The 21,881-nt window shown below is 53.4% G+C and overlaps 6 protein-coding genes across 6 annotated transcripts; 4 read left to right on the plus strand and 2 right to left on the minus strand.

Annotated features, from left to right (window-relative positions):
- Nucleotides 1-409: 409 nt before the first annotated feature.
- NECHADRAFT_91137 (uncharacterized protein) lies at nt 410-3,156 on the plus strand (the record flags this gene model as incomplete). Its single annotated transcript, XM_003046044.1, has 17 exons — nt 410-456; nt 607-629; nt 739-763; nt 901-1,070; nt 1,129-1,152; nt 1,205-1,297; nt 1,379-1,430; nt 1,597-1,690; nt 1,745-1,765; nt 1,823-1,877; nt 1,932-2,075; nt 2,126-2,164; nt 2,231-2,254; nt 2,442-2,488; nt 2,681-2,782; nt 2,814-2,978; nt 3,031-3,156. 17 exons carry the CDS (start codon nt 410-412, stop codon nt 3,154-3,156), a joined length of 1,251 nt encoding a protein of 416 aa, XP_003046090.1.
- Nucleotides 3,157-4,629: 1,473 nt separating this feature from the next.
- NECHADRAFT_99278 (uncharacterized protein) lies at nt 4,630-6,736 on the plus strand (the record flags this gene model as incomplete). Its single annotated transcript, XM_003046045.1, has 1 exon — nt 4,630-6,736. The coding sequence occupies one exon, from the start codon at nt 4,630-4,632 to the stop codon at nt 6,697-6,699; it is 2,070 nt and encodes a 689-aa protein (XP_003046091.1). The 3' UTR covers nt 6,700-6,736.
- Nucleotides 6,737-8,501: 1,765 nt separating this feature from the next.
- NECHADRAFT_66551 (uncharacterized protein) lies at nt 8,502-11,361 on the plus strand (the record flags this gene model as incomplete). Its single annotated transcript, XM_003046046.1, has 4 exons — nt 8,502-8,666; nt 8,774-9,859; nt 10,022-10,074; nt 10,175-11,361. The coding sequence occupies 4 exons, from the start codon at nt 8,502-8,504 to the stop codon at nt 11,007-11,009; spliced, it is 2,139 nt and encodes a 712-aa protein (XP_003046092.1). The 3' UTR covers nt 11,010-11,361.
- Nucleotides 11,362-11,687: 326 nt separating this feature from the next.
- On the minus strand, nt 11,688-13,235 carry NECHADRAFT_91140 (uncharacterized protein; the record flags this gene model as incomplete). The annotated part of the gene is made up of 2 exons (XM_003046620.1): nt 11,688-13,145; nt 13,218-13,235. The coding sequence occupies 2 exons, from the start codon at nt 13,233-13,235 to the stop codon at nt 11,688-11,690; spliced, it is 1,476 nt and encodes a 491-aa protein (XP_003046666.1).
- A 1,478-nt stretch (nt 13,236-14,713) lies between these two features.
- NECHADRAFT_91141 (uncharacterized protein) lies at nt 14,714-16,174 on the plus strand (the record flags this gene model as incomplete). The annotated part of the gene is made up of 2 exons (XM_003046047.1): nt 14,714-15,139; nt 15,197-16,174. The coding sequence occupies 2 exons, from the start codon at nt 14,714-14,716 to the stop codon at nt 16,172-16,174; spliced, it is 1,404 nt and encodes a 467-aa protein (XP_003046093.1).
- A 182-nt stretch (nt 16,175-16,356) lies between these two features.
- Nucleotides 16,357-19,701, minus strand: SDG2105 (uncharacterized protein; the record flags this gene model as incomplete). The annotated part of the gene is made up of 1 exon (XM_003046621.1): nt 16,357-19,701. One exon carries the CDS (start codon nt 19,699-19,701, stop codon nt 16,957-16,959), a length of 2,745 nt encoding a protein of 914 aa, XP_003046667.1. The 3' UTR covers nt 16,357-16,956.
- Between the last annotated feature and the right edge of the window lie 2,180 nt (nt 19,702-21,881).

The following is a 21,881-nucleotide window of genomic DNA, read 5'->3' on the forward strand; positions in this document are numbered from 1 at the left end:
AGTGCTTGGCATCCATCGTTTCAGGCCCCTGCTTAGGCTAACCGCACAGTTGCTGACACAGGTCACTGTGGACAATTGTGGGAATGGTCTCGAATCGCAGAAGATGCGACCCGGCGAGAGGCAGCGACATTAGTGCCTAGACTCCCGGTGCGGCTGCCCCGCCGCCGCAGTCTATCTTCGTGATTTAATTGATCTCCACATTTCCAGCACTCTAGCCACGATATTATGACACATGCTGTTTCTCTGTCAGCTCCAAGCGCTCTTGTGGTACACCGTCCGCGAGTAGTTGAGCCTGCACAGAGTACCAAACCTCGAGAATCAAGCTGGATCGTAAACGTGGGATAGTGTTATTCGCAGATGTCGGGTACAAAGGACAAAGGCCATGTTTAGAGAAAACCTTTCGCGCGAAATGCATGCAAATATGGGAAATACGAGCAGAGATGTGATAAACCATTAGTTAGGAACATTGTGAAAGGCGAAGTATGCGAATAGCTGGAGCTTAAAGAAGGGTTGCATAGAAGAGTCACTTCCAACGTTAACGTCTTGTGTTGTCCACGAAACTTCGAACAACATTCATCATGACTCCCGAACGTGTTTGCCTGTAAGTCATTTGCCACTCAATTGTTTTGGTTCGAGCAAGCTAACTGGCCCTTGTCCAGTGCCTACTCTGGCGGTGAGTTGAGAGCTCCAGAAGTAATGTCATCAACATCAACATCAGATATTCTGACCAATGGACAGGCCTGGATACTTCCACTATTCTCAAGTACTGCGCCCCCATGTTTTTCTTTCTGACGGATTGCGGCAAGGAGAAGACTTCGACCAAGTCTTCGAGCTCGACGTGGAGACGACAATCATCGAAGATGTGGGATTGTTTAACAAGAGCTGACCAATGACTCTTAGGTGGCTCGTCCTTCAAGGCTATGAGGTCGTGTGTTTCCTCGGCGACTGCGGCCAGGAGGAAGACTTCGATGCCGTCAAGGCCAAGGCGCTGAAGCTCGGCGCTGAGAAGATGGTCATCGAGAACGTCCAGCAGGAGCTGATTGACGACTTGGTGTGGCCCGCCATCCAGTGTAAGTTTTCACAGGCTGTTTATGGTAATGCAGCGGGTTTACTAACGGAATCCACCAGGCAACGCTATCTATGAAGGACAATGTAAGATGGTTCACCTCGGACGCTCTTCGATGACATCGCTAATGCCCTGAAGACCTTCTCGGCACAAGCCTAGCCCGGCCGGTATTGGCCAGGGCAATGGTGCAAGTTGCGAAGGATAACAACTGCACGATCCTTAGCCATGGATGTAAGTTGTCGTGGTTCAACTGGTCTTATTACTGTTCGACCCAGTCGCTAATACGTAACTCTAACCCTAGGCACCGGTAAGGGCAGATCATGATCCCGATATATATGTTGTCGCCCTCTGTCGCTCTTGCACCGTACTAACTTCCTTTTTCTAGCCAAGTTCGCTTCGAGCTGGCGTGGAAGGCATGTGACCCCAAGATGAAGGTTCTGGCCCCCTGGCGCATCCCTGCGTTCTTCAACCGATTCCAGTAAGCCTCCTTTTGTGTCCACTACTGCATATTCAAGCTAATCATTCCGCAGGGGACGTGCCGATCTTCTCAAGTTCGCCGAGGAGCAGAACATCCCCGTCAGCTCCACTCCCAAAGCCCCCTGGTCTATGGACGACAACATCATCGTATGTATGAAAGGTCCCATTTCTTCTTCATAATACTGACTATCGATCCGATAGCACTGCTCATACGAGGCCGGTGTAAGTCCTCCTACGGGAACACCTCTCTTTGCGCCCTGTTGACCCTGAACTTGCTAGATTCTCGAGCAAACAGACATGGAGCCCCCGAAGGACATGTGGAAGCGCACAGTTGGTGAGGCGACTCAGCCTACACACTTCTAGATTTTGCGCTAATACCTCTCCGAAGATCCCCTGGACGCTCCCGATAAGCCCACTCGCTTCACCGTCCACTTTGCTGAGGGTGTTCCCGTTAAGCTTGAAGTTGGGGGCAAGGCCGTTACTGGCTCCTTGGAGATCTTCAAGGAGGCCAACGAGTTGGGCCGTGCCAACGGTAGGACTGCGAACCGAAGGGCTTTCAAGCGAGTACTGACATAGTCCCAGGTATTGGACGCGAGGATATCGTCGAGTCGAGGTTCATCGGTAAGCCTACTCTCAGGGAACTTTAACATCAGCACGTGATTGCTAATTTTTTTTTATTTATTTCAGGATTGAAATCTCGTGGTTGCTACGGTCAGTTGCGTTTATTTCCTTGCTTTTCTAATGATTTGTTGTTGTTGGAGACGTCTTTGAGGTTGCGGATGCATTGTCGATGTTCTGGTGTGCGCGGCCGGCGACGTAGATCATGGCCCAGTCGCAGGCGACACCTGTTCCGCTCTCCCCCATGCACTTTGACAGGATGTTCTAACCTTGTATGCAGATACCCCCGGCCTGACTATTTTGCGCAAGCTGCATCTAAACCTGGAGGTAAATTGTCACCTCCTTGAGCATTGGATTGGCTCATGCTGCGGTGTTTGATATCCCTTGATGCGATTCCAGAGTCGTCTCTTGGGCCGAAATCCTCTTGCCGTTTACAAGCGGGGCTGTCACCTGAGCATGAGCCAATCCAAACACTCTCTATCTTTAATAAGTATAGGACTCAAGTTAACGATTGCTCAGGGTCTCGTGATGGATAGCAAGGTGCGCATCATTCGCGACCGTCTCTCAGATGACTGGGCGCAATGTATCTACAACGCACGTAGCCCCTTCTCTTCAAGCTCTGTTGGATTAGACCTTGCTGACATCTTTTCAGGGAATGTACTTTACGCCTGAGCGCGAGTTCGTTCAGCAGGCGATCTCTTTCAGCCAGAAGCGGGTTGATGGCAAGGTCGAAGCTCTGGCTTACAAGGGCAACATTATCATCGTTGGCCGCTCCAGCGAGACATCCAATCTCTACAGCGAAGAAGAGAGCAGCATGGTAAGTACCTGAAGATGACCACTTCGGATCAAAACTAACATAGGAAATGCAGGACACTCTTGACATGGATTGGAGTGTCGAAGACACAACTGGGTTTATCAACGTGAATGCTATCCGCATCGCCAAGTATGGCGAGCGCAAGATCAGGGATGGCGAGCCCCTTTCCAAGCGTAAGTAGACAGACTTGGGATGCTAGCCTTCCAGCGTTACAGAAGCTTTTGGTAGTCGGAGGAAGATCGGCGAGAATGGAATGGTTCATGTTGTGCTTGGGCATCACGAGTACGAGAAACAATAAGAAAAGCTCTTGTGTAATACCTTTTTCACTGTTACCTGCGCAGGTTGTGGGCAAAAGCCGTGCGATAACTAATTTATTATCGTCCAGATATCACCATGGGACGAACCCGCAGCCCACTCTGAATCACAGGGACAACTGCGAGGCTAGAGCCCGTCGGTTCGGCAATGTACATGAATGCATTAGTCGTCTAACTAATAATTCCCATTTCCAGCTGCCCCCAAAATCTACGTGTTGTACTTAATTAGCGTAACTGTCTGGCCCCGCGCCCCGGTGCCCCGTGCGGGTTACGGCACATTGACCCGAAGCGATTGTCGATCGAACGTTCAGAGAGGTTGTTTCCCGTATTTATTGGGGGCTGTGTTTGAGGCCCAGGCATTTTTAGAACCCATAATACCTGCGAGTGATGATAATTTGCTACCCCGTAAATGGGTCAAATGCTACATTGTGTACCTAAGCGACGTCGAGTTTCTCAGGTTTTCGTGTCCCTTGCAGAGCCGTCTCCAGGGCACGGGATGCACAGGTGCATCGGGAGATGGGTCCCTCCACATGCCGTTGGGACGACGAATACAGTGTGACTCAACTTTTGAAACTGAAATTATCTCTGGATCAAAGGATTGCAGTTGATTTGGCAAGGTCTCGCACGGCCAACACTCTCCTCTAACCTGGACAACTCATGGGCTAAAGTAGTTCAGCCTGGGCACAGATATAGAACCTGATGTTGAGGGACAAGTTGCCACGGGCTGTGCTCGTGTTACATGGAAGCGTCTTGACGAAATCATCGAGCTACCTAAGCTCGACAAACAAGCCAAAGAATAGACAAGAAAGACACAATATGCTTGTCATGGTGTGCTCATCAGCGTAATTTTAGCAGCCAAGATTGCAAGATCTGTTGGCTCTAGAATAGGATGAAACTCGAGCTGGAGAAGGATCTTCCACTCCCCGCCCTCGAAACTGCGGCTCCAGGTCCCACCTACAGGGCTGTGTCCGACCCCTTCAATCAGCGCTCAAGCACATGGACAGGACAGTGGCCGCCTGGGGCCTGGAGCCTGGGCAGACCCCAAATCCTTCGAGACTTTCCATATCTTCCAATTCATCCCACCATGGAGGCCCTTCTTCCCTGAGTCACCTTCAACATCTCTATCGCTGTCGTTACCTATCCTCTCGCTAGACTTCGAGTCATAACCTCGCCTCGTCTTCTTCGCTGGCAACTGACGTGGCCGTCTCGTCCCCAAGCTGTTTCACTGTTGCTTGTCGCCACGCTCCAGCCGCACCTCCACCTTCCGGTTTTCGCAGACCATACAAGGCACCTCTTGAACAGAATCGCACATTTGAGGCCCCTTTTTACCTGCCAACATCATGGCCGAGACCGAGGAGCCCCAGTTCAACAGTCTGGCTGAGAGAATCGCCGCTCTCAAGAAGCAACAGAGTTTCACTGGCGCCCCGAGTCCTGAGCCCTTTCGCAAGCGGCCTCCCCCTCCACCCCCTCCCGGCCGTCCTGCGGTTGAGGCCAGGAGCCAGACGGTGCCAGTCATTTCAACAACAGCTGATGCCCCCGTTAAAAGCAACCCATTGATTCCTCCGAGGCCCAAGAGGATCGTTTCGACTCCTGCTGTAGAGCAAACTATAGCAGAATCTCCACATGATGAGGCCCAACATCGTCGTCCTGGGGGTCCACCTCCGCTCCCAAGTCGCACATCGTCGATGCAGTCAGCGCCGACCTTGCCACCGCGGCGCACATCGACACAACCTCCTGGGTTGATGGTCAGGCGTGGTTCTGGCTCTTCAGAGCTATCGCAGCATTCCACATTGTCTACGCTGTCTGCAGGGCGGCCACCTTCGTCAATCACAAGCCAAGGTTCTGAAGGCACGCCTGGGCACAAGCTACCTCCAGCATATGATCCAGCAAGCCTCCCAAAGTTACCGCCAACTCGAAGGGAACGAGAGGAGGCTGCAGCTGCCGCCAAGGCAGTAAAGACCAAGCGGTCTATACCTTCACTTCGGCCTCCCAAGAGCGCCGAGCCTGCACTGCCGCCACGGCCAAGTCTTCCACCAAGACTCCCTTCGCGCCCAGCCAAGCCACAGGCGAGTGCCGTTCCCGAACCTCAGGAGACAGCCCAGCCTAAAAAACTGCCCCCCAGGACAACTACAAACATCAAAACAAACACCAAAACACCCATTATTATTGGATTCTCATCCGGACGGAAGCCGTCACATCAAGATGACTCCCAAGAACCCCCAATACCAGCTGTGCGACCTCGTATACCTAGCCGTCCACTCTCAGCGGATGAGCCTCCGCCAATCCCTACCTCATCGCGCCCCTCAGTGGCCCAGATCGAGGCATTCACGGTTCGAGCTGCTACTCCAGTAGCGCCGGTATACGGTTGTCTCATTTGTCGAGATTGGAGTGGCCCCGATACTGTGGCAGCGCAATATCCCAGGGGTTCGTTGCCGAGAACCGATCCTGCTGGGTATTTGGCAAAGGTGCTTTGTGACCCATTCCCGTCTTATACAGACAAGGCGCGAGCCATATTTACCTGGTTTCATCATAACATTGAGTACGACACGGCGGCATTTTTCGGTAACAACGTTAGACACATGACTGCCGAGGACACTATCTTCGGTGGAAAAGCCGTCTGCGCAGGATACGCAGAGACATACAAGGCGATCGCAAACAGAGCTGGGCTCGAATGCGTTGTTGTTACCGGCCATGGAAAGGGATTCGGATACACACCACTCAAGAAGGGTGAGCGTCCTCCGCCGGCCAAGCCAGACGGGCATGCCTGGAACGCAGTCCGTATCGATGGCGGGGATTGGAAGCTTTTGGATGCTTGCTGGGGTTCCGGTCATGTGTGCGGACAAAACTACACGGCCAAGTTTTCGCCTGTGCAGTTCGTAAGTTCCAACGAGGATTTTGGCAGAAAACATTTCCCAGCCGAGTCACGCTATCAATTCCGCTCCGACGGCCAAGTTATGGCTTGGGACGCGTACTACACCGGGGGCATCGATGGGGAGCCCCATACGATGTGCGGGACAACTGCAGATGAAGGAATTGCCGAGTATAGCGTGGAGCCGAAACAGCTTCATCTCTCCGTCGACAGCGGCGAGATCGTGCGGTTTCAGTTCTCCAAAGCCTGCGAACACTGGTCATCCAAGATGAACGGCGGCAAGGAACGCCTGGTAGTCCTCAGCCTCCCCCGCGGCGAGGGAACCCGCGACGAAATGGTGCCACTGCAGACTGACGGTTATTGGTATTGGATCGATGTCAATGCGAAGGACCTGGGCCCTCGGGGCAAGCAGGCCAGGCTGTTTGTCTTGACAAAATTCGGCGATCATGACCCAAGGGGTGTCACGGGTGACGAGTTCCGTGCCAAGATCGGCAGATACGCAATGGCGTGGGAGTACCTTGTAACCTGGGAATTGGTTTGAGGTCTGGTGGTATATTCAACATGGTTGATGTGGAGTCTTGGGGTTGGCATAATACTACGAGTTGCAAAGACTCTTACGATATAGACGCGAGACGTCTCGCCAAGATAGTAGGTCAAACTAGGAATCTTCCGCCCTGCATTGAGATGCACGAACCAACGATGTCCAGTGTTCTGGAACATAGGTGCCATTTATTGGTTGGGGTTTGCTAGGTGCTGTATTCCCAGCATAAAGCCGGAATGGCGCTGGAAGATTATCGCCAAGTTATGCGGCAACGCGGCTGTTTCTTGGAAATCGGCACCAATACGGCGCAAGTCCAAATAATCGAACGTGAGGCTTATACATGACTTCATCCATGCAGCCTCATTTGGTGGTTTGAGAGTTTGGAAGCTCTTCCTCAACATTTGACACCACCTACAAGTACCCAGTATCAATCAGCAAGATCATGACCAACACCACTATTACAAATGCTCAACTGATGTAGTGGGGATATACTTTCAAACCTCCACAATTAGATCCATGCGAGTAAGCTGCTTGATACTCCGAGATGATTTCTCTTTTCTCCCTCGTCGGCCTTTCTCCTGCTGTGGGTTCTGCAACCGTGAAACTTGAGGGAGGGGGCGTGATGTTATGGATGATCAAGGCATGTGGTCGCAACTTCCTTTTCCAATTCTAATGCAGCCGGCCTCGGAAGGAAAGAGCACCTCAGACCACCCAAGTTCTTCCAGTTTTTGTTATGGGGACCTTGTATCCTCAACACTTTGTGCGCTGACTGACTGCGACATACATCGGATTGCAACATCCTTGGCTCGGCAGAAAGAATCACAATCACACTATCACCGTAAGACTCCAAGACCTCTCAAGCAATCACGTGGGTCTCTGGTGAGACTCGGATGGAGGGCTCGTGGATACAGACTGACAGGATTCTTTGCCCTTTCACCGAAGGTTCCGCACGCCACAAAAGCCAGAGGCTGGCTCGAACGGTCATGGTCGCATGCGGGAAATCTCGGTAGCCCTGGTGTGTGGACTCGGACGACCGAAAGGACCCCTACGGCGAGGACAGAGAAGCAGCCAAGAAACGGCCAAGAGACACCAAGAACGAACCAAGCTTTTAGCGGCTCGGCTTTTTGTCTGCGGACGTGACCGTCTTGGGTCAAGCCCTTGACTCTTCCACGGGGCAAAATCGACTATCCCCGCACTTCTCGAGGGCTAGATTGGAGGGAGGACTCGAGACCTTGAGGTCTTGAGGCAGGTGATTGGGGCGTCGCGGCGCGCCATTGGACCGACATTCTCGACTAACTGTGGGCAGCTTTCTCGGCCGTATCTTGGCCACAAAGCCGTGCTCCCGATGACGAGAGCGAGGGGGCAATTGGGGGAGACTTGGCCTGCAAGCACACAGCCCCGAGGCCTGCAGACGCCTGCAGCGCAGCTTCTACGCAGGCCATCCATCGACGTCTGCGGGCGTGCTCTACCGGGTGGAGATGTCCAAGAAATTAGGTCTAGGCGAGTACGCGACGGCCTATCAGCACCGCAACAGACGACGCCTGTGACTTCTTGGCAGCCAAGGTAGGCGCCGTTTGCCAGACTTGTGGCTGTTGCCAGAGTGGATCGCCCAGAAGCCAAGTTCACCAGCAAGATGGCGTCCGGCCGATGAGCCCGGCCGTCGCTTGGACAGCTTAGGCTCGTCATTCTACGCCATCCTAGTCCAGCATGGCCAGAGTATATAACCCCGGGCCCCAGGTTTTGGCCCCTTGTCCTCTGGATCTCCAGCGTCACCGAGTGACCCATCGCGACCAAAGATCGAAATGATCTCATACAATGCTCGTAACCAGAGGATAGAAGCCTGGGTCAACGCGGCCACCGAAGAAAGCGAAGACGCCGCCCCCACAGACCCCGAAGCCCGCGACCTGCATGACCAGGAGAAAGCCCAGCGAATCGAACATGAGGATCTGTGTCGTGAGAATAAGCAGGTAGGTCCCGCATCGTCGGCCCAGCCTCCATGCCGGCAATCAATGTGTTGCTTGCTTGTTGTATCGTCGAGTGCCGTTCTGTTCTGACTTGTGATTGTGTAAAAAAGACCTACAAGGGCCGCGTTTTGCTATGGCTCGCCCTCCAGAGTACCGGTGTCGTCTATGGTGACATTGGCACCAGCCCTCTCTACGTCTTCAGCTCGACCTTTACCGAACAACCATCATGGCAAGACCTCGTGGGCGCCCTGTCAATAATCATCTGGTCGCTCACCCTCATCGTGACTGTCAAGTACTGCTTCATTGTGCTGTCAGCCGATGATGACGGCCAGGGAGGCACCTTTGCCGTCTACTCGTTGCTAGCCCGATATGCCAACATTGTCCGAACCGACCCCAGCGGCCCCGAGAGGATTGTGGTGCGCCTGGATCGCGAAACTGGCGCCGAATTGCCGCCAGCTGGGAGGATAGTACGAGACTTTCTCGAAAGGAGTCGAACCGCAAAGGCGGTTCTCAAGATGGTCGGCATCCTGGGAGTCGCTATGGTCATGGCCGACAGCGTCTTGACACCCGCCCAGTCCGTACTGGGTGCCATCCAAGGCATTCAAGTTGTGAGGCCTGATCTGGGAAGGTCTGCCATCGTGGGAATCAGCTGTGCGATACTCGTCTTCCTCTTCCTGCTGCAACCGCTCGGCACATCCAAGATTGGTACGACATTTGCGCCAGTGGTCATGGTCTGGCTCTTCTTCAACTTTGCCGTCGGCATTGTCAATCTCGTTCGATACGACCATACCGTGCTCAAGGCCTTCAGTCCGCACTACGCCTTTACATATTTGATCCGAAACGACTCGAACGGCTGGAAGTCCCTGGGTGGGTTGCTGCTGGCATTCACAGGAGTCGAATCTCTCTTTGCAGACCTGGGCGCCTTTGGGAAAAAAGCTATCCAGCTCTCCTGGCTGGTTCTAGCATACCCTTGCCTGCTTATCACATACTGCGGCCAAGCTGCCTTTATCGCCCGCGACGAGGAGGAGACGGCCTTCACGAACCCTTTTTTCCGTACGGTGCCTGAAGGCAGCTTCTATTTCAGCCTGATCATTGCGATTCTTGCAGCCATTGTTGCAAGCCAGGCCTTGATTACCAGTTCATTCCAGCTCATCTCACAGCTTATGAGGCTGAGCTACTTCCCACATATCAAGACAGTTCACACCAGTCGCCAGTTCCACGACCAGATTTACATGCCCTTTGCGAACTGGCTGCTGATGATCGGTACTGTTGTGGTTACAGCTGTGTACAATAACGTAAGTTTGTCCTTACGACTCTAATTCGACCATTTGCTGATTTACTTTGGAATAGACAACGAGTTTGGGCCATGCTTATGGCGCCTGCGTCATTCTCGTCACGTTTATCACGACTTGTCTAGTGTCTCTAGTGGCCCTCATCGTCTGGCGAGTCCCGACCGTCGTTGTGGTGTTTGGATTCCTCGTCTTCATTCTCCTAGACAGCATCTACCTCAGCGCTGCAATGAACAAGGTACCAGATGGTGGTTGGTTCGCCATCGTGCTATCGTTTATCCTTTCAACCGTCTTCATACTCTGGCGATGGGGCAAGGAGCAACAATGGGAGGCGGAAATGAAGGATATGATAGATCCTGCCGACTTTCTGCTTTCGTCCCGCAGCACCTCTCGCAACAACTCGATTGCTAGAGAAGCGGGAGATAGTTCGATCCGTTCGGTCCGTCTTCGACTTGCCCCCGAGTATGGAGGCGGAAGCATCACGCCGGCCCCAGGTCTCGGCATCTTCTTCGACAAGGTTGGCGGCAGCGGCGATCACATCCCAAAAGTGTTTACACAATTCATCCGAAAATTCCAGACTCGGCCGCAGGTTATTGTCTTTTTCCACATGCGGCCCTTGTCTCAACCCACAGTGCCCTACGACCAACGATTCGTCATTTCCCGAGTCACGACCAAGATCCCCTCCTGCTATCAAATTGTGCTGCGACATGGTTACATGGACGACATTCTTACACCAAACCTGGCCCGTATCATCGTGAATGAGCTTATGACGTTCATCACGAGGGGTCCGTTCCCACCAGATGAAAGCGACTTGCCCCCAGATGTACGAGATGAGCTGGATGCCCTCCGTTCTGCGGAGGAGGCCCAAACAGTATATCTCATGGGCAAGCAAACGATGCGAGTGCACAAACGAGAGAAACGAACACTCAAGAACATTTGCCGACGCGTGGCGCTTGAAGCATTCTTGTGGATCAGAGAGAATTCGAGGACCAAGCTGGCCAACCTAGACATTGACCCCGACAGTCTCGTCGAGGTGGGCTTTGTAAAGGAGATTTAAGGGAGGGCGACTGTATATTTTTTTTATGAAGCGATACCCGGCATACACCACGGATAAAGAAGAAGCTGGAGTTTTTGGATTTTGTTTTCTTTATTTCCATTGTTTCTTTCTGGGCAGGGCATCTGAGCAACAAAAAAAAACACCCAAAAGGCGCTTTGTCGGTTTTATATCTTGGATCTATGGTTGGTTGGTTTGGGAGGCTAAACTGAAGATTATCTATATTGTTTGGGAACTTTGGGCAGCGTCGATGATGTTTATGAATCTCTCCACTTCGATCCTGTCGCCGGGGTCGCTCTTGCTTAGATAGTACGGAAGGGGTTGATATACCCAAAAAGCAATTGCAATTGAAACGATGAATGATGTCAATATTTGTTCTCTGGTTTGTTTCGGTGGTGTTGATGTCTCTGGGATGAAGGCTTGAGACTATCTGAGAAGCTTAGATTGCTATGGTGTATGGACATTCCAGACATGACATTGAGCTCTTGAATTCTCAGGCATTTACGAGCCGGAGGTATCCATGGTACTATTTCTCAGTTGGTTGTGTCTCACAGCGGAGAATCCTTTTGTATGAAGGCTAGTATTTGACTATTAGACTCGCAGAACTCCAATGCTATGTGCCATAGATTTACACCCGATGCGAACTATCTACTGTCGAGGGCATCCAGCGTAGCCAACCTTTTACCACTTAAAGTTCTCCCTCTTCCGTATCCTGCCTCCATACTTGTACACAATCGTGGGGATGGGGATCAACGCAATGGCGATGAAACCCAACAGCGAGTTACCCCAGCCGACGCCGAGAGATGTAAACATCTCTGGTCCGGCGAGGGGTAGAAATGCAGCGACGACACTGCGCATGACTGAAAACGCGGCGAGAGCACTGGCGGCATAATGGGCGTAGGCATCGATCAGGTACGCCTGGATGGGCATCCACGTCCCCACGATGCCGATGCCAAACGGCACAAGACCAATAACGGGGACGATCCAGTGAACTGCCTTGTCGGCGGACCAGCCGTACCAGAAGAAGGTTATGGGGAAGATAAAGGCAAAGTAGATGCAGTCCGGGAGGCGCATCTCGGGCTCGTAGACGCCGTTGTTGGCCTTTGTCATGCGGACGACCGTCTTGTCGGACAAGGCTGAGAAGACGGACAGCCCGACCATATAGCCAATGAGAAGGGAGAGGTAGACGATGCCTGTTATGCCGATGGACCAGTTGTAGCTGCCCTGGAATACCATGGGGATAGTATTAAAGAGGAGGTAGAGACATCCGTATGAGAAGGCGATGTAGAGCGACACGCCAAACACGATGGGGGAACTAAAGAGTAGACGGATGGGTCGTGTGAGGCCGTTGAGGAGGATTCGACGACGAGTTAGGACAGGGGCGGACGGATCGATGTAGCAGCTGCGTAGCTCTGGACGGTTGAGCTCCTTTCGAAGACGTCTTGTCTTTCGTCGGATGAGTACTTGGTGGTTGGTCTCGCAGCTCAGGATGGCAATGGCGACGACGATGATGGTGGCAGGAATAAAAGTGATCCAGTTGACCCAACGCCATCCAATAGTTTCAGCGACGAAGCCGCCAATAACTGGTGCAGTCGAAGGTCCGATCATGGTTCCGATCATCCAGAGGGTCATGGCCTTGCCTCGTTCACTGACAGGAAAAAGGTCGGCGACTATGGCACCTCCAACAGTCTGAGAAGCAGAACCGCCAAGACCACACATGAAGCGGAAGAAGATAAGAGTGTCGAGAGATGGGGCGAGGGCACATCCAATAAGCCAAGCGCAAAAGAAGGCATTCGCACCGGTGATGATAATATGTCGGCCGTAGATCTCGGATAAGGGCGAGAGGAAAAGGGGACCAACAGCATAACCCAACAGAAAGATGCTAACAGGCATGGAACTCTTAGTTAGGTCAGTCTCGTGGTATGTATCCGCAACGTATGAGATTGTCGGTGCCAAGATGGAAGATGCAAAGGGTGTCATGAAGGTGATGGCGGAGAGGAGGCCGGTGATGAACCATTTTCGGGACTGAGAAAAGTTGAGGGGATGTTGAGGATCATGCTGGCTCTCCCAACCAACGATTCCATTGTCTAGGTCCATGACTGGGTGTACAGGCGGTGGCAATCTCCCTTTCGTCTTGCTCTTGGCTAGAGAGAGACGGCTGATGACGCTGCGATGCGTCTTGCGGCTGGCATTTGTCGCTCGGGTTTCAACCCTTTCAACTTGAATCATGTCCTATAAACATGTCAGTAGAGCTATATCGCTCTGTAAACAGTCGTTGCTCACATCTTGGGCCTCAATGTCAAAGTCTTCTTCGGGTGATTCCCGCCCTTTCTTCTCGTTGATTTCATCCTCTTTGTCTGAGGTAACAGAAGGAGGCGAGAGGGATGCCTCCTTGTCATCTGCTCTAGCGGTGTATTTTTCTGGATCAGACCCTGAAGCCTCACCATTTCCCCTGTAAGAAGTCATTGTACTGAGAACCTCGACTCGATAGTCTTCTTGACGAGGCCATAAGCCGACTGAAGCCGGAGTGAAGCCCAAGTTGGAGTTCCCAGCTGAGGAACTCGAGATAGGTGGTGGTGAGAGCGCAAACAAGACAACCAGAGCAGCGAAAAGCAAGGCAAGCAACTGGGAGGATATCAAGACAAAATATTACATCGACAGGGCATCCATCCGTATTTCAAATCAAACCAAAAATAGGTAGGGTCACCAATCTATTCCCCACCCCTATATCCGGGCAGAGTGGAGATGGCCATGGCCAAGCCCTCGGGGATCGGAGCCGAGGAGGATGCCAGGCCCCACGGGTCATGATGAGCGAGTGAGAGGGGATCGGATCGGCAATGGATTCGAGTTGCGCCGGTAGAAGAGGAGTTGGCAGTGGTTGAGAAGACCGGGAACTAGACCGAGTTTGGGAATAGACATCGTTGAAAGAGAGCAAAGGGGGAACCCTTGCCCGGTGAATGACTCAACGGCGACACTCAAGTTCCACTGAAGTACGCAACGCAAAAAGCAGCTCATGCATAAGAATCGGAGATGCTGCTTTAGGCGTCGTATCGACTCTCCTCGTTCGCTAGGAACCCCCAAGGCTCTTTTATTGGCTCGAGATGTTAGCTCCCGTCGACTTCAACCAGCCAATAAAGCCAGACCAAGATGTAGGTATATATACCCGCAGTTCCCTAAGACCCGAGTCGAGTCGGGTATTAAACACCATCATGGGGTGTTTTTCAAACTGTAGGCCGGGGGGGGGGTGACATGAAGTGCTGACGAACTGCAGGTGAGATTGTGTCTCGCAGCGTCCCACTGAGAAATCAACGGATCCGCATTAGAATGTACAAATTAGATTTGTTTAAGAAAGGCGCAGTTGATGATTTGCTACTGAATCAATGTGGAGTTTGATAGGTAATGTTCTCCTCCCCCGGGCGGCACGTGCTTCCGCGACAAGCCTCCACATCCCGTCGTCCCCAGGTAAGGATTGGGAAGCTCAACGTGTCACCAAAACTTGAACCTCGTATTTTTGTACTTCCATCAGCTCGCAGCATCCATTGTCTCTCTTCTAGATATCTATTCATCTTCCACGCTCTTTAACACCACCAATCGTTTCGTCTCCTTCTCGCGATCAGGATGCGCCCTCACTCGTTCCCCGCGCGCCACTCGAATTAACTTACAACTACACACCCCACCATTCCATCATACCTTTAAAGCCGTCCATCATGGCCGTTGCCTCGACGACTTCGCTCTCACGACATGAGACCCTAACCCTCCTCGTCCTCTCCGGCGCATCCCTCGCCGTCCTCGCAAACACCTTCCACGGCGATGGCGAACCCCTCATCGCTTCGCTCTCGCTCTCCCTCCTCGCCTTTTCCATCTGCTATGCCATGATACGCTGGTTAGGGCCGACCTTTATGCGCGCTGGCTTCCGTGGTCGCGACATGAGCAAGCTGCACCGTCCTGATATTCCAGAGTGCATGGGCGCTGTATGCGCTGCTGTCTATCTCATCACCGTCATGGTCTTCATCCCGTTTCCCTTTTACAAGGACATTGTGGCTGCGACGAGTGGTGGTGGAAATCGCGATGTAGTCGTCAAGCTGGAGGAAGTCAACGAGGGGCGCTTCTTGCACCGCTTCCCCCACAACAAGGTAAGCTTCTCATGATGGACATGATACAATAGTCAATGCTGATGACTTCTTCCCCAGCTCGCCTCCTACCTGAGCGCCATCATCTCCCTTCAGACCATTGCTCTCCTCGGAGTCGGCGACGACCTCTTCGACATTCGATGGCGGCACAAGTGGTGGATTCCTGGTCTGGCCTCCATCCCCCTGCTCGTCGTTTACTTTGTCGATTTTGACGTCACCTCGATTGTCCTCCCCGTCCAGCTCCAGCCCTACCTAGGAGAGCTCTTCGATCTCGGTCCCTTCTACTACGTCTACATGGCCTGCGTCGCCATGTTCTGCCCCCAGAGCATCAACATGTTGGCTGGCATCAACGGCATCGAGGTCTCCCAGTGCGTCGTCGTCGCCCTGCTCCTCGTCTTCAACGATTGCCTCTACCTCTTCACGCCCTACCCTCACCCCGCTACCGACTCGCATCTGTTTTCGCTATACTTCCTCCTCCCCTGGATCGGCGTCTCTTGCGCCCTGCTCTGCCACAACTGGTACCCCGCCAAGGTCTTTGTCGGCGATACTTACTGCTACTTCTCGGGCATGGTTTTCGCAGTTGTCGGCATTCTCGGCCACTTTTCAAAGACACTCGGCCTCCTCCTCATCCCACAGCTGTTCAACTTTCTCTACTCGTGCCCACAAATCTTCGGCCTTATCCCTTGTCCACGCCACCGACTCCCTCGCTTCAATGCACGAACAGGTCTTCTTGAGCCCTCCGTCACACCATGGTCTCCTGAGCGCCAACCCCACCCCCTCGTCGCTCAAGTCCTCCACCTACTAGCCAAGCTGCGGCTCCTCAAGGTCACGACCGACGACAAGGGCCAGTTTGTCGAGACGAGCAACTTTACCATCCTCAACCTGTGGCTCGTCTGGCGCGGGCCCCTGCGCGAAGACCGCCTCGCCTTTGAGGTGACAATGCTGCAGCTTGTGGTTGGCCTATTTGGTTTGTTCGTGAGACACCGTCTTGCTCTGTTGGTATTTAAGGAAGACAACTGGGGGACTGTGCACTACTAGCAGACTGTGCATCCGGAAGTGCCTCCAGTAAAGATCTGGTACGTACCTATACAAGAGTGCTCAAACTTGACGGTTTGAATACTCCAGTCATTAATGATACCCTGCCGACATAGATAGCGTAACGAAATGAATAAACATTGAATATTGTCCATCAAATATAAAGTTGAAAGATTTCGAGGTGGATGAGTACGCATCCACCCCGACTAAAAGAATTCATTGTTTCCCTCATCGCGAGGTGGCTCGACTGACTGACTGACTATACGGATACTACATCGAACTGCATATAGAACATGCAAACCAACCCCGGTCGCGCCTATAAGTACAACAGAAAATCCCAAAGCGAGACTTGGCATAGGCGTCGTCCCTTTCCTTTCGTTCTTACAACACCAACCAACCCAGTCGTTCGTTTCCATCCGAGGAACCCATCGTCCATCATCCTCTTCAACATAACTAACTTGGCCATCGCCAACCAAGACACCTAGTTTTCTCGCCAATACATAAACAACCCAGAGGGCGCATCGTGTGCCGTCAATACATAGACACCTGGACCCTGCGCCATGTCGAGGCTTGGTGTCAAGTCCTCTGCAGGGTCGCCCTGAACCCATCCATTCATTGTCCTGATCCTCTTCAAACGCCAACCATCGGAGGTGCCACCCGACGTACAAGCCAGTGTATAAGAATAGCAGAACTCCGGGCTTTTGAATCCGCCATCCCCAAGAAAAAAAAGCAAACAAAATTTTGGAAATCGATAGTGATACTAAGCGTACAACCGCGTCGTCATGTTACAGAGAACCGTTGGTCGCGACACCTGGTACCGTAGGGGCCACGTTCTCTGCAGTCTTCTCGGCCGAGGGGGATTCGAGAATGATGTCGACCTTTGTGTCCTCTGGACTCGAGATGGAAGGCCTGTGGAGCATATTGCCCCCGGCAGTTTTTCCTGCCTTGTTCATCCGGCTCTTGGTGTAGTCGCTCAGACTCAGTTTCTTCTTGATAGGGCTGGGATGAGCTGCAATGCCGTTGACCGCTGGAGGTGCGAATGGACTTGGCAAGGTGCCCATAAGAGGAGACTGAACCAATCCAGCTGACTGTGGAGTTGTCGCATGCTGGATCCCAAGACCGGTGCTGTCAAAAGCAGGTACTGGAGGTAGCTGGACACGAAGATCGGGGGTTTTTGTCTTTGTTGACGTGTCGCTCGCTGCAGATCCGAGAACAGGTGTCGTGCTTGCTGATGAAGCATCAGGCATGGGCAAGTCTCCAGCCTGTGAACGGGGTGACGGCAGTTCGGATTCTGATCGCTTAATCACAGGAGTATGCTCCATTATAGGCGAGTCGACTTCCATTACCGTCCCATTCGACGTTTGAGTAGTCAGGGATAGTCTGCGGCGCTCTTCTTCATCACTTCGTGCTCTTGAGCGATTGTTCAGCAACCGCTTAGAGAGCGAAATGATGCGCTTCTTTGGCCGGGGAGATCGGTTGGGCTCGCTGTACCACTCGCCCTCGACCGGATCGGTTTGTACAGCAGCGTCGCAGTACACCGCTCTTAACGTGGCAGAAGACTGACGGGAACGGCTGATGGAAGATGCTTGTGTCGTAACCGAGGCCTTGTGAGTGGTTCGAGGAGAATGGGAACTTGCTGGCGAGCCAGACTTGCTCCTGCATGTCCCAGAATCGACATAGGTTTTGTGTGATGCCGTTGAACCATGACGGGCCTTTGATTTTGACGAGTTCGATGCGGTACCGTCCGAGACGCGCTTCTTCTTCCTTGCCGGTTGTTGCTGCTCCTGTTCCAAGCGACGGAATGTGGACTCGACCGCAGCAAGCTTTCGCTTATCCCGGTCCGTCTGCTCGGTTAGGATGTTAGGCTTATCCAAAGAACCTTGTCGAAGGGGGGTTCGATCGCGGCTTGGAGGCTTGCTACGCGAAGAGCCCGATTGAGACCTATTATCGTGATCTGCCCCATCGTCAACCTGACCTTCACTCGTGGCCCGGCTGTTGGGAGCCGGCCCTGTGCTGGTTGGTGAGATGGCTTGCGCCTTGGGTTTCCGTTGCTTCTTCTTCGCAGGACGCGCTTGGGTTTTCCCAAAGAGATACTGTCGATGGAATCGTGCAAAGGCACAATTGTTGTCCAGGTCGCAGGCACAACCACCATACTCGGACAGTATACGGTCGATCCAATTCGATATTGCCATGTACTCGGTTTCGTCCACTGGAGTTTCGCCGTTGCTGGGAGATTCGTCGTCGCTGAGACCAAGAAGATGAAGCCAGCGAGCATCAACACTCTTTTCCAATCGGAAGTCCCAGGGGAGAGTGATCTGCTCGCCAGCCGAAATGTACCTATCACTTACAATCCAGAAATGGTATTCGCTCTCGTCGGAAAGGTAGGTGTCGAGCTGTGAGTTAGGCTTGCAGCTTCGGCGGACATAGCGAGCGAGCGACCCCTCCTGTCTTGTATCGATATATAAGGGGAGAACGGGATGGAAGAAAACAAAGGGAAGAGGAGATGAGAGGTCGGCCCAGAGATTTGCTGGGTCGGCACAGTAGTCTTTTTGGAAGCCAATCGCGCCATTCAACTCGACGAGGGGCACGTCCTTATCGATGGGTGTAGCAGAGTTGAGAAACCTCCACCGCAGAGATTTGCCATCATCGAGTGTTCGCGTGGCATCCCTTACGTCGAGTTTGGGCTTTTTGGCTTCCAGGTCTGCCGGTGCCTTTTGGAACACCTCGGAATGACGCCTGCCAACCTCATTTCTCATGGTGTTCGGCTCGCGGAGCCAACGGGACAGAGCTGTGGGGATGGCCAGACTGGCAAACGCATTATTGTGGGAGTCTGGGACATCCCTTGCATTGTACAAGTCGTAGAATCCTTGTGAATAGTGGTGGATCTGAAAATCTTCGGGAAGGTCGGGTGGGGTGGTTGCAGGGCTGGGAGGATGAGCAGGATTTGATCGCGCGTTCCCGTAGGAGGGGCTTCGTTTAGGAGCCTGGGAGCTGATGGATTGAGAGGATCGATGGGAAGATTTTGCCTTTTTCGGAGGAGGAGGATGTTCTGCGGAATGGCCATGTTTTCCATTTTCCTGTGGTCCAGCATGGCCGTTTATTTGCAAGTCGTTGGGTTTGGCCCGCTTCTTGTGGCCCTTGGAGGGGGGCCTCTTCGTCTTCTTGTCCGCAGGCTGGTCTTCGGGGGGCCCGTTCTTGAGACGGGTTGTGCGCTCAATAGCTTTTTGGCGATCAAGAGGACGGGGTTTGCATTCTGCACAGGAGTGGTCAAAGTCCTCACGGATCGCCTCCTCTCTATTGTTAGGGTAGAAGCAGTCGATGTGTTGCCACGTGTCACACGTCTCGCAGTAGATTGTGTTTCCATCATCGTCAGTGAAGTTGCAAATACACTTGATTGTGTATGGCTCTTCCTCCGCCGTCTCGACCTTTCGGGCAACGTCGCTCTTGGGCGTCGCGCCTGGTTGTGCAGGAGGCGAAGGCTGACTAGGAGCCGCGGACTGCGTGGACAGCGCCACCGTCTTGTCGGTCATAATCTGTTGTGAAGCTCACAGGGCAGTGGGCGTTGGAGAGGATCGTAGGGTGTTTACCGTCGCGGTCTTTGGGGCATGACGACGCCGTTCAGAACGCGCGCGGGACACCGCAGGTAAGAGTCGCAAAGAATAGTCGCCGACAGTCTCATGCGGCAGGGGAAGGAGGGCGAGAGATCTCGGTGAAGGTAATCGCAGGCGTCGAAACGTGGACTCGAGAGACTCGTCGAGGCGTCAGCGTCAAGGGTGGAGGGCGAGCGCCGCGACGACGGGAGAAAGAAAGGCGATGGTCGTGATGAGTCGGGTGCCCAGAATAGGAATATGGGCGGAAGACACGAGTCGAGGGCGTGTTGGGGACACGATCGTTCGGTTTGTGTTTTCGCAAAACTCGTTGTGATCCGTCAAGGCCGGGTTGAAGGCGAGGAGGGTCGAGGTGTCGAGTGCGAGACGACGTGGATTAGGCTTTCGTTAAGAGAAAAAAAAAGGAGAAAAAGAAGTTGAGACTACTCAAACACAATCCATACACGGGGAGCGCTTGGAGCAGACGAGACAGTAACGAGAGGGAGGATTGAAGATCGTGGACTGCACGAAGAAGGATGGGTGATGGAGGAAGAAGATGGGGAGGAGCGACAAGGCCGGGTGCTTGCTTCAAGACGAGTGCGGTACTGCGGTACCGACCTGGGACCTGCCCGCCTGCTGGGGGTTTCCAGTTGGCTGAGGCAGACGGAGGAGCAAAAAAAGGTACGTACCCATCAAAGGTACCCTCATCAACGGCACCTCACTCGCCCTTCTCGCCCACCGGGGACTCCCACTCACCTTGCGCAGCGCTCAGCTTCAGAGGGTACCAATGGACCACTGGGTCCGTCTCTGGCGTGTTCCGCTGGGCTTTTGCTGGGTTGGCGGCAGTCCAAAGGGGAAGGAAGAGGGACGGGGACAGTGGTCCCCCCCAAGAAGAGACAGGACAGAGAGACATGGAAGAGGAGACGAGACAAGGACAAAAAGAGAAATCTGGCGCTAAACCAAACCTTGACTGGCGGTGGATAGGGAGAAATCTTAGTGCAGCACGCAGGGCGCTTTCTCGGCCTGAGGCACTGATATGGATGACATGAACGCGGCCGCTGCAGCTGAGCACAGGGCTGGGAGGGGGGGAGGGGGAGGAAACTCAAGTGAGGGGAGATCGGGGGGAGGAGGCTCTGAAATTGCGGATGGCGAGAGACACGAGCGGGAAACCCTTGGGCTCGCTGGCGTGAGCAAGGCCGCCAGGGGCGCGAGGATGAGAGGTCGTCGAGACTCGAAAGGCAAGGCAGAAAAGAAAGGAACCAGGGCGGGTGAGCGATGTCAGGTCCAAACAAAGACACCATTCGAGACTTGCGAGTCTTGTTTCTCTGATGGGCGGACACTAGGAGTCGAGCATTTCGGTATGAACGGGAAGCGAAGGAGTCGGGAGGGGGCTTCACCAGATTTTCAAGCAGGCAAAATGACGACGACCACTTTTGCAGGGAATCAGGCACGTAGGGTGAATACGCCGTCTGCCAGCCAGTGCCAGCCAAAGAGGCGAAGAGCCCAGCCGCCGGCTGAGACTGATTCTGCTGGCTGCTCGTGGCATCTGGTTGGCGGCTGGGCGGTGGAGATGATGAGGTGAGCGGGGGCCACTGGAAATTGGCACCCGCCACAAAAACAAGTCGTGTGTGGTGAAACTGGTGAGCCACTTTAGCCAACGCGAAGCGGCCGAGGCAGCCCGTCTGGAACGAGTCTAGCGTGTCAATAGAGGTCCAGTTTGTTTTTCCTTATTGCCTCGAGCCTTCGTACTGTGCGCGCGACCACCGCAGCACGGCACCCGTAGCCGACTCTCATTGGCTTGGCTGGCAGGGAACAAGCTTCGTGTCTCTGGCGCATGGTGAAAGTATCCAATCAGCTGAGCTTGCGCAAATGGCACCGTGCCTTGGAGCCAGTGAGGAGATTCCATGATGGTTTCAGCAGGGAGGGTGCTGCAAAGCCGTGTCGGGTGTGGTACGTGATGGGGGTCGCGTCATTGCGACGGCAAAGTAAAGGGTAGGTAGCGGGCTGTTGGAGGCTGTCATGGAGGAATTGAAGTTGAAGTTTCCCGACGGAAGGTGAGTTTGGCAAGTCTTCGGTACATTCACAATCACATTCACGTTCACGCTCGGGTGATCATGAGCCGG

Source organism: Fusarium vanettenii (assembly GCF_000151355.1).
Source record: "Fusarium vanettenii 77-13-4 chromosome 2 genomic scaffold NECHAsca_18_chr2_1_0, whole genome shotgun sequence".
In the NCBI taxonomy this organism is placed as follows: Eukaryota; Fungi; Ascomycota; class Sordariomycetes; order Hypocreales; family Nectriaceae; genus Fusarium; species Fusarium vanettenii.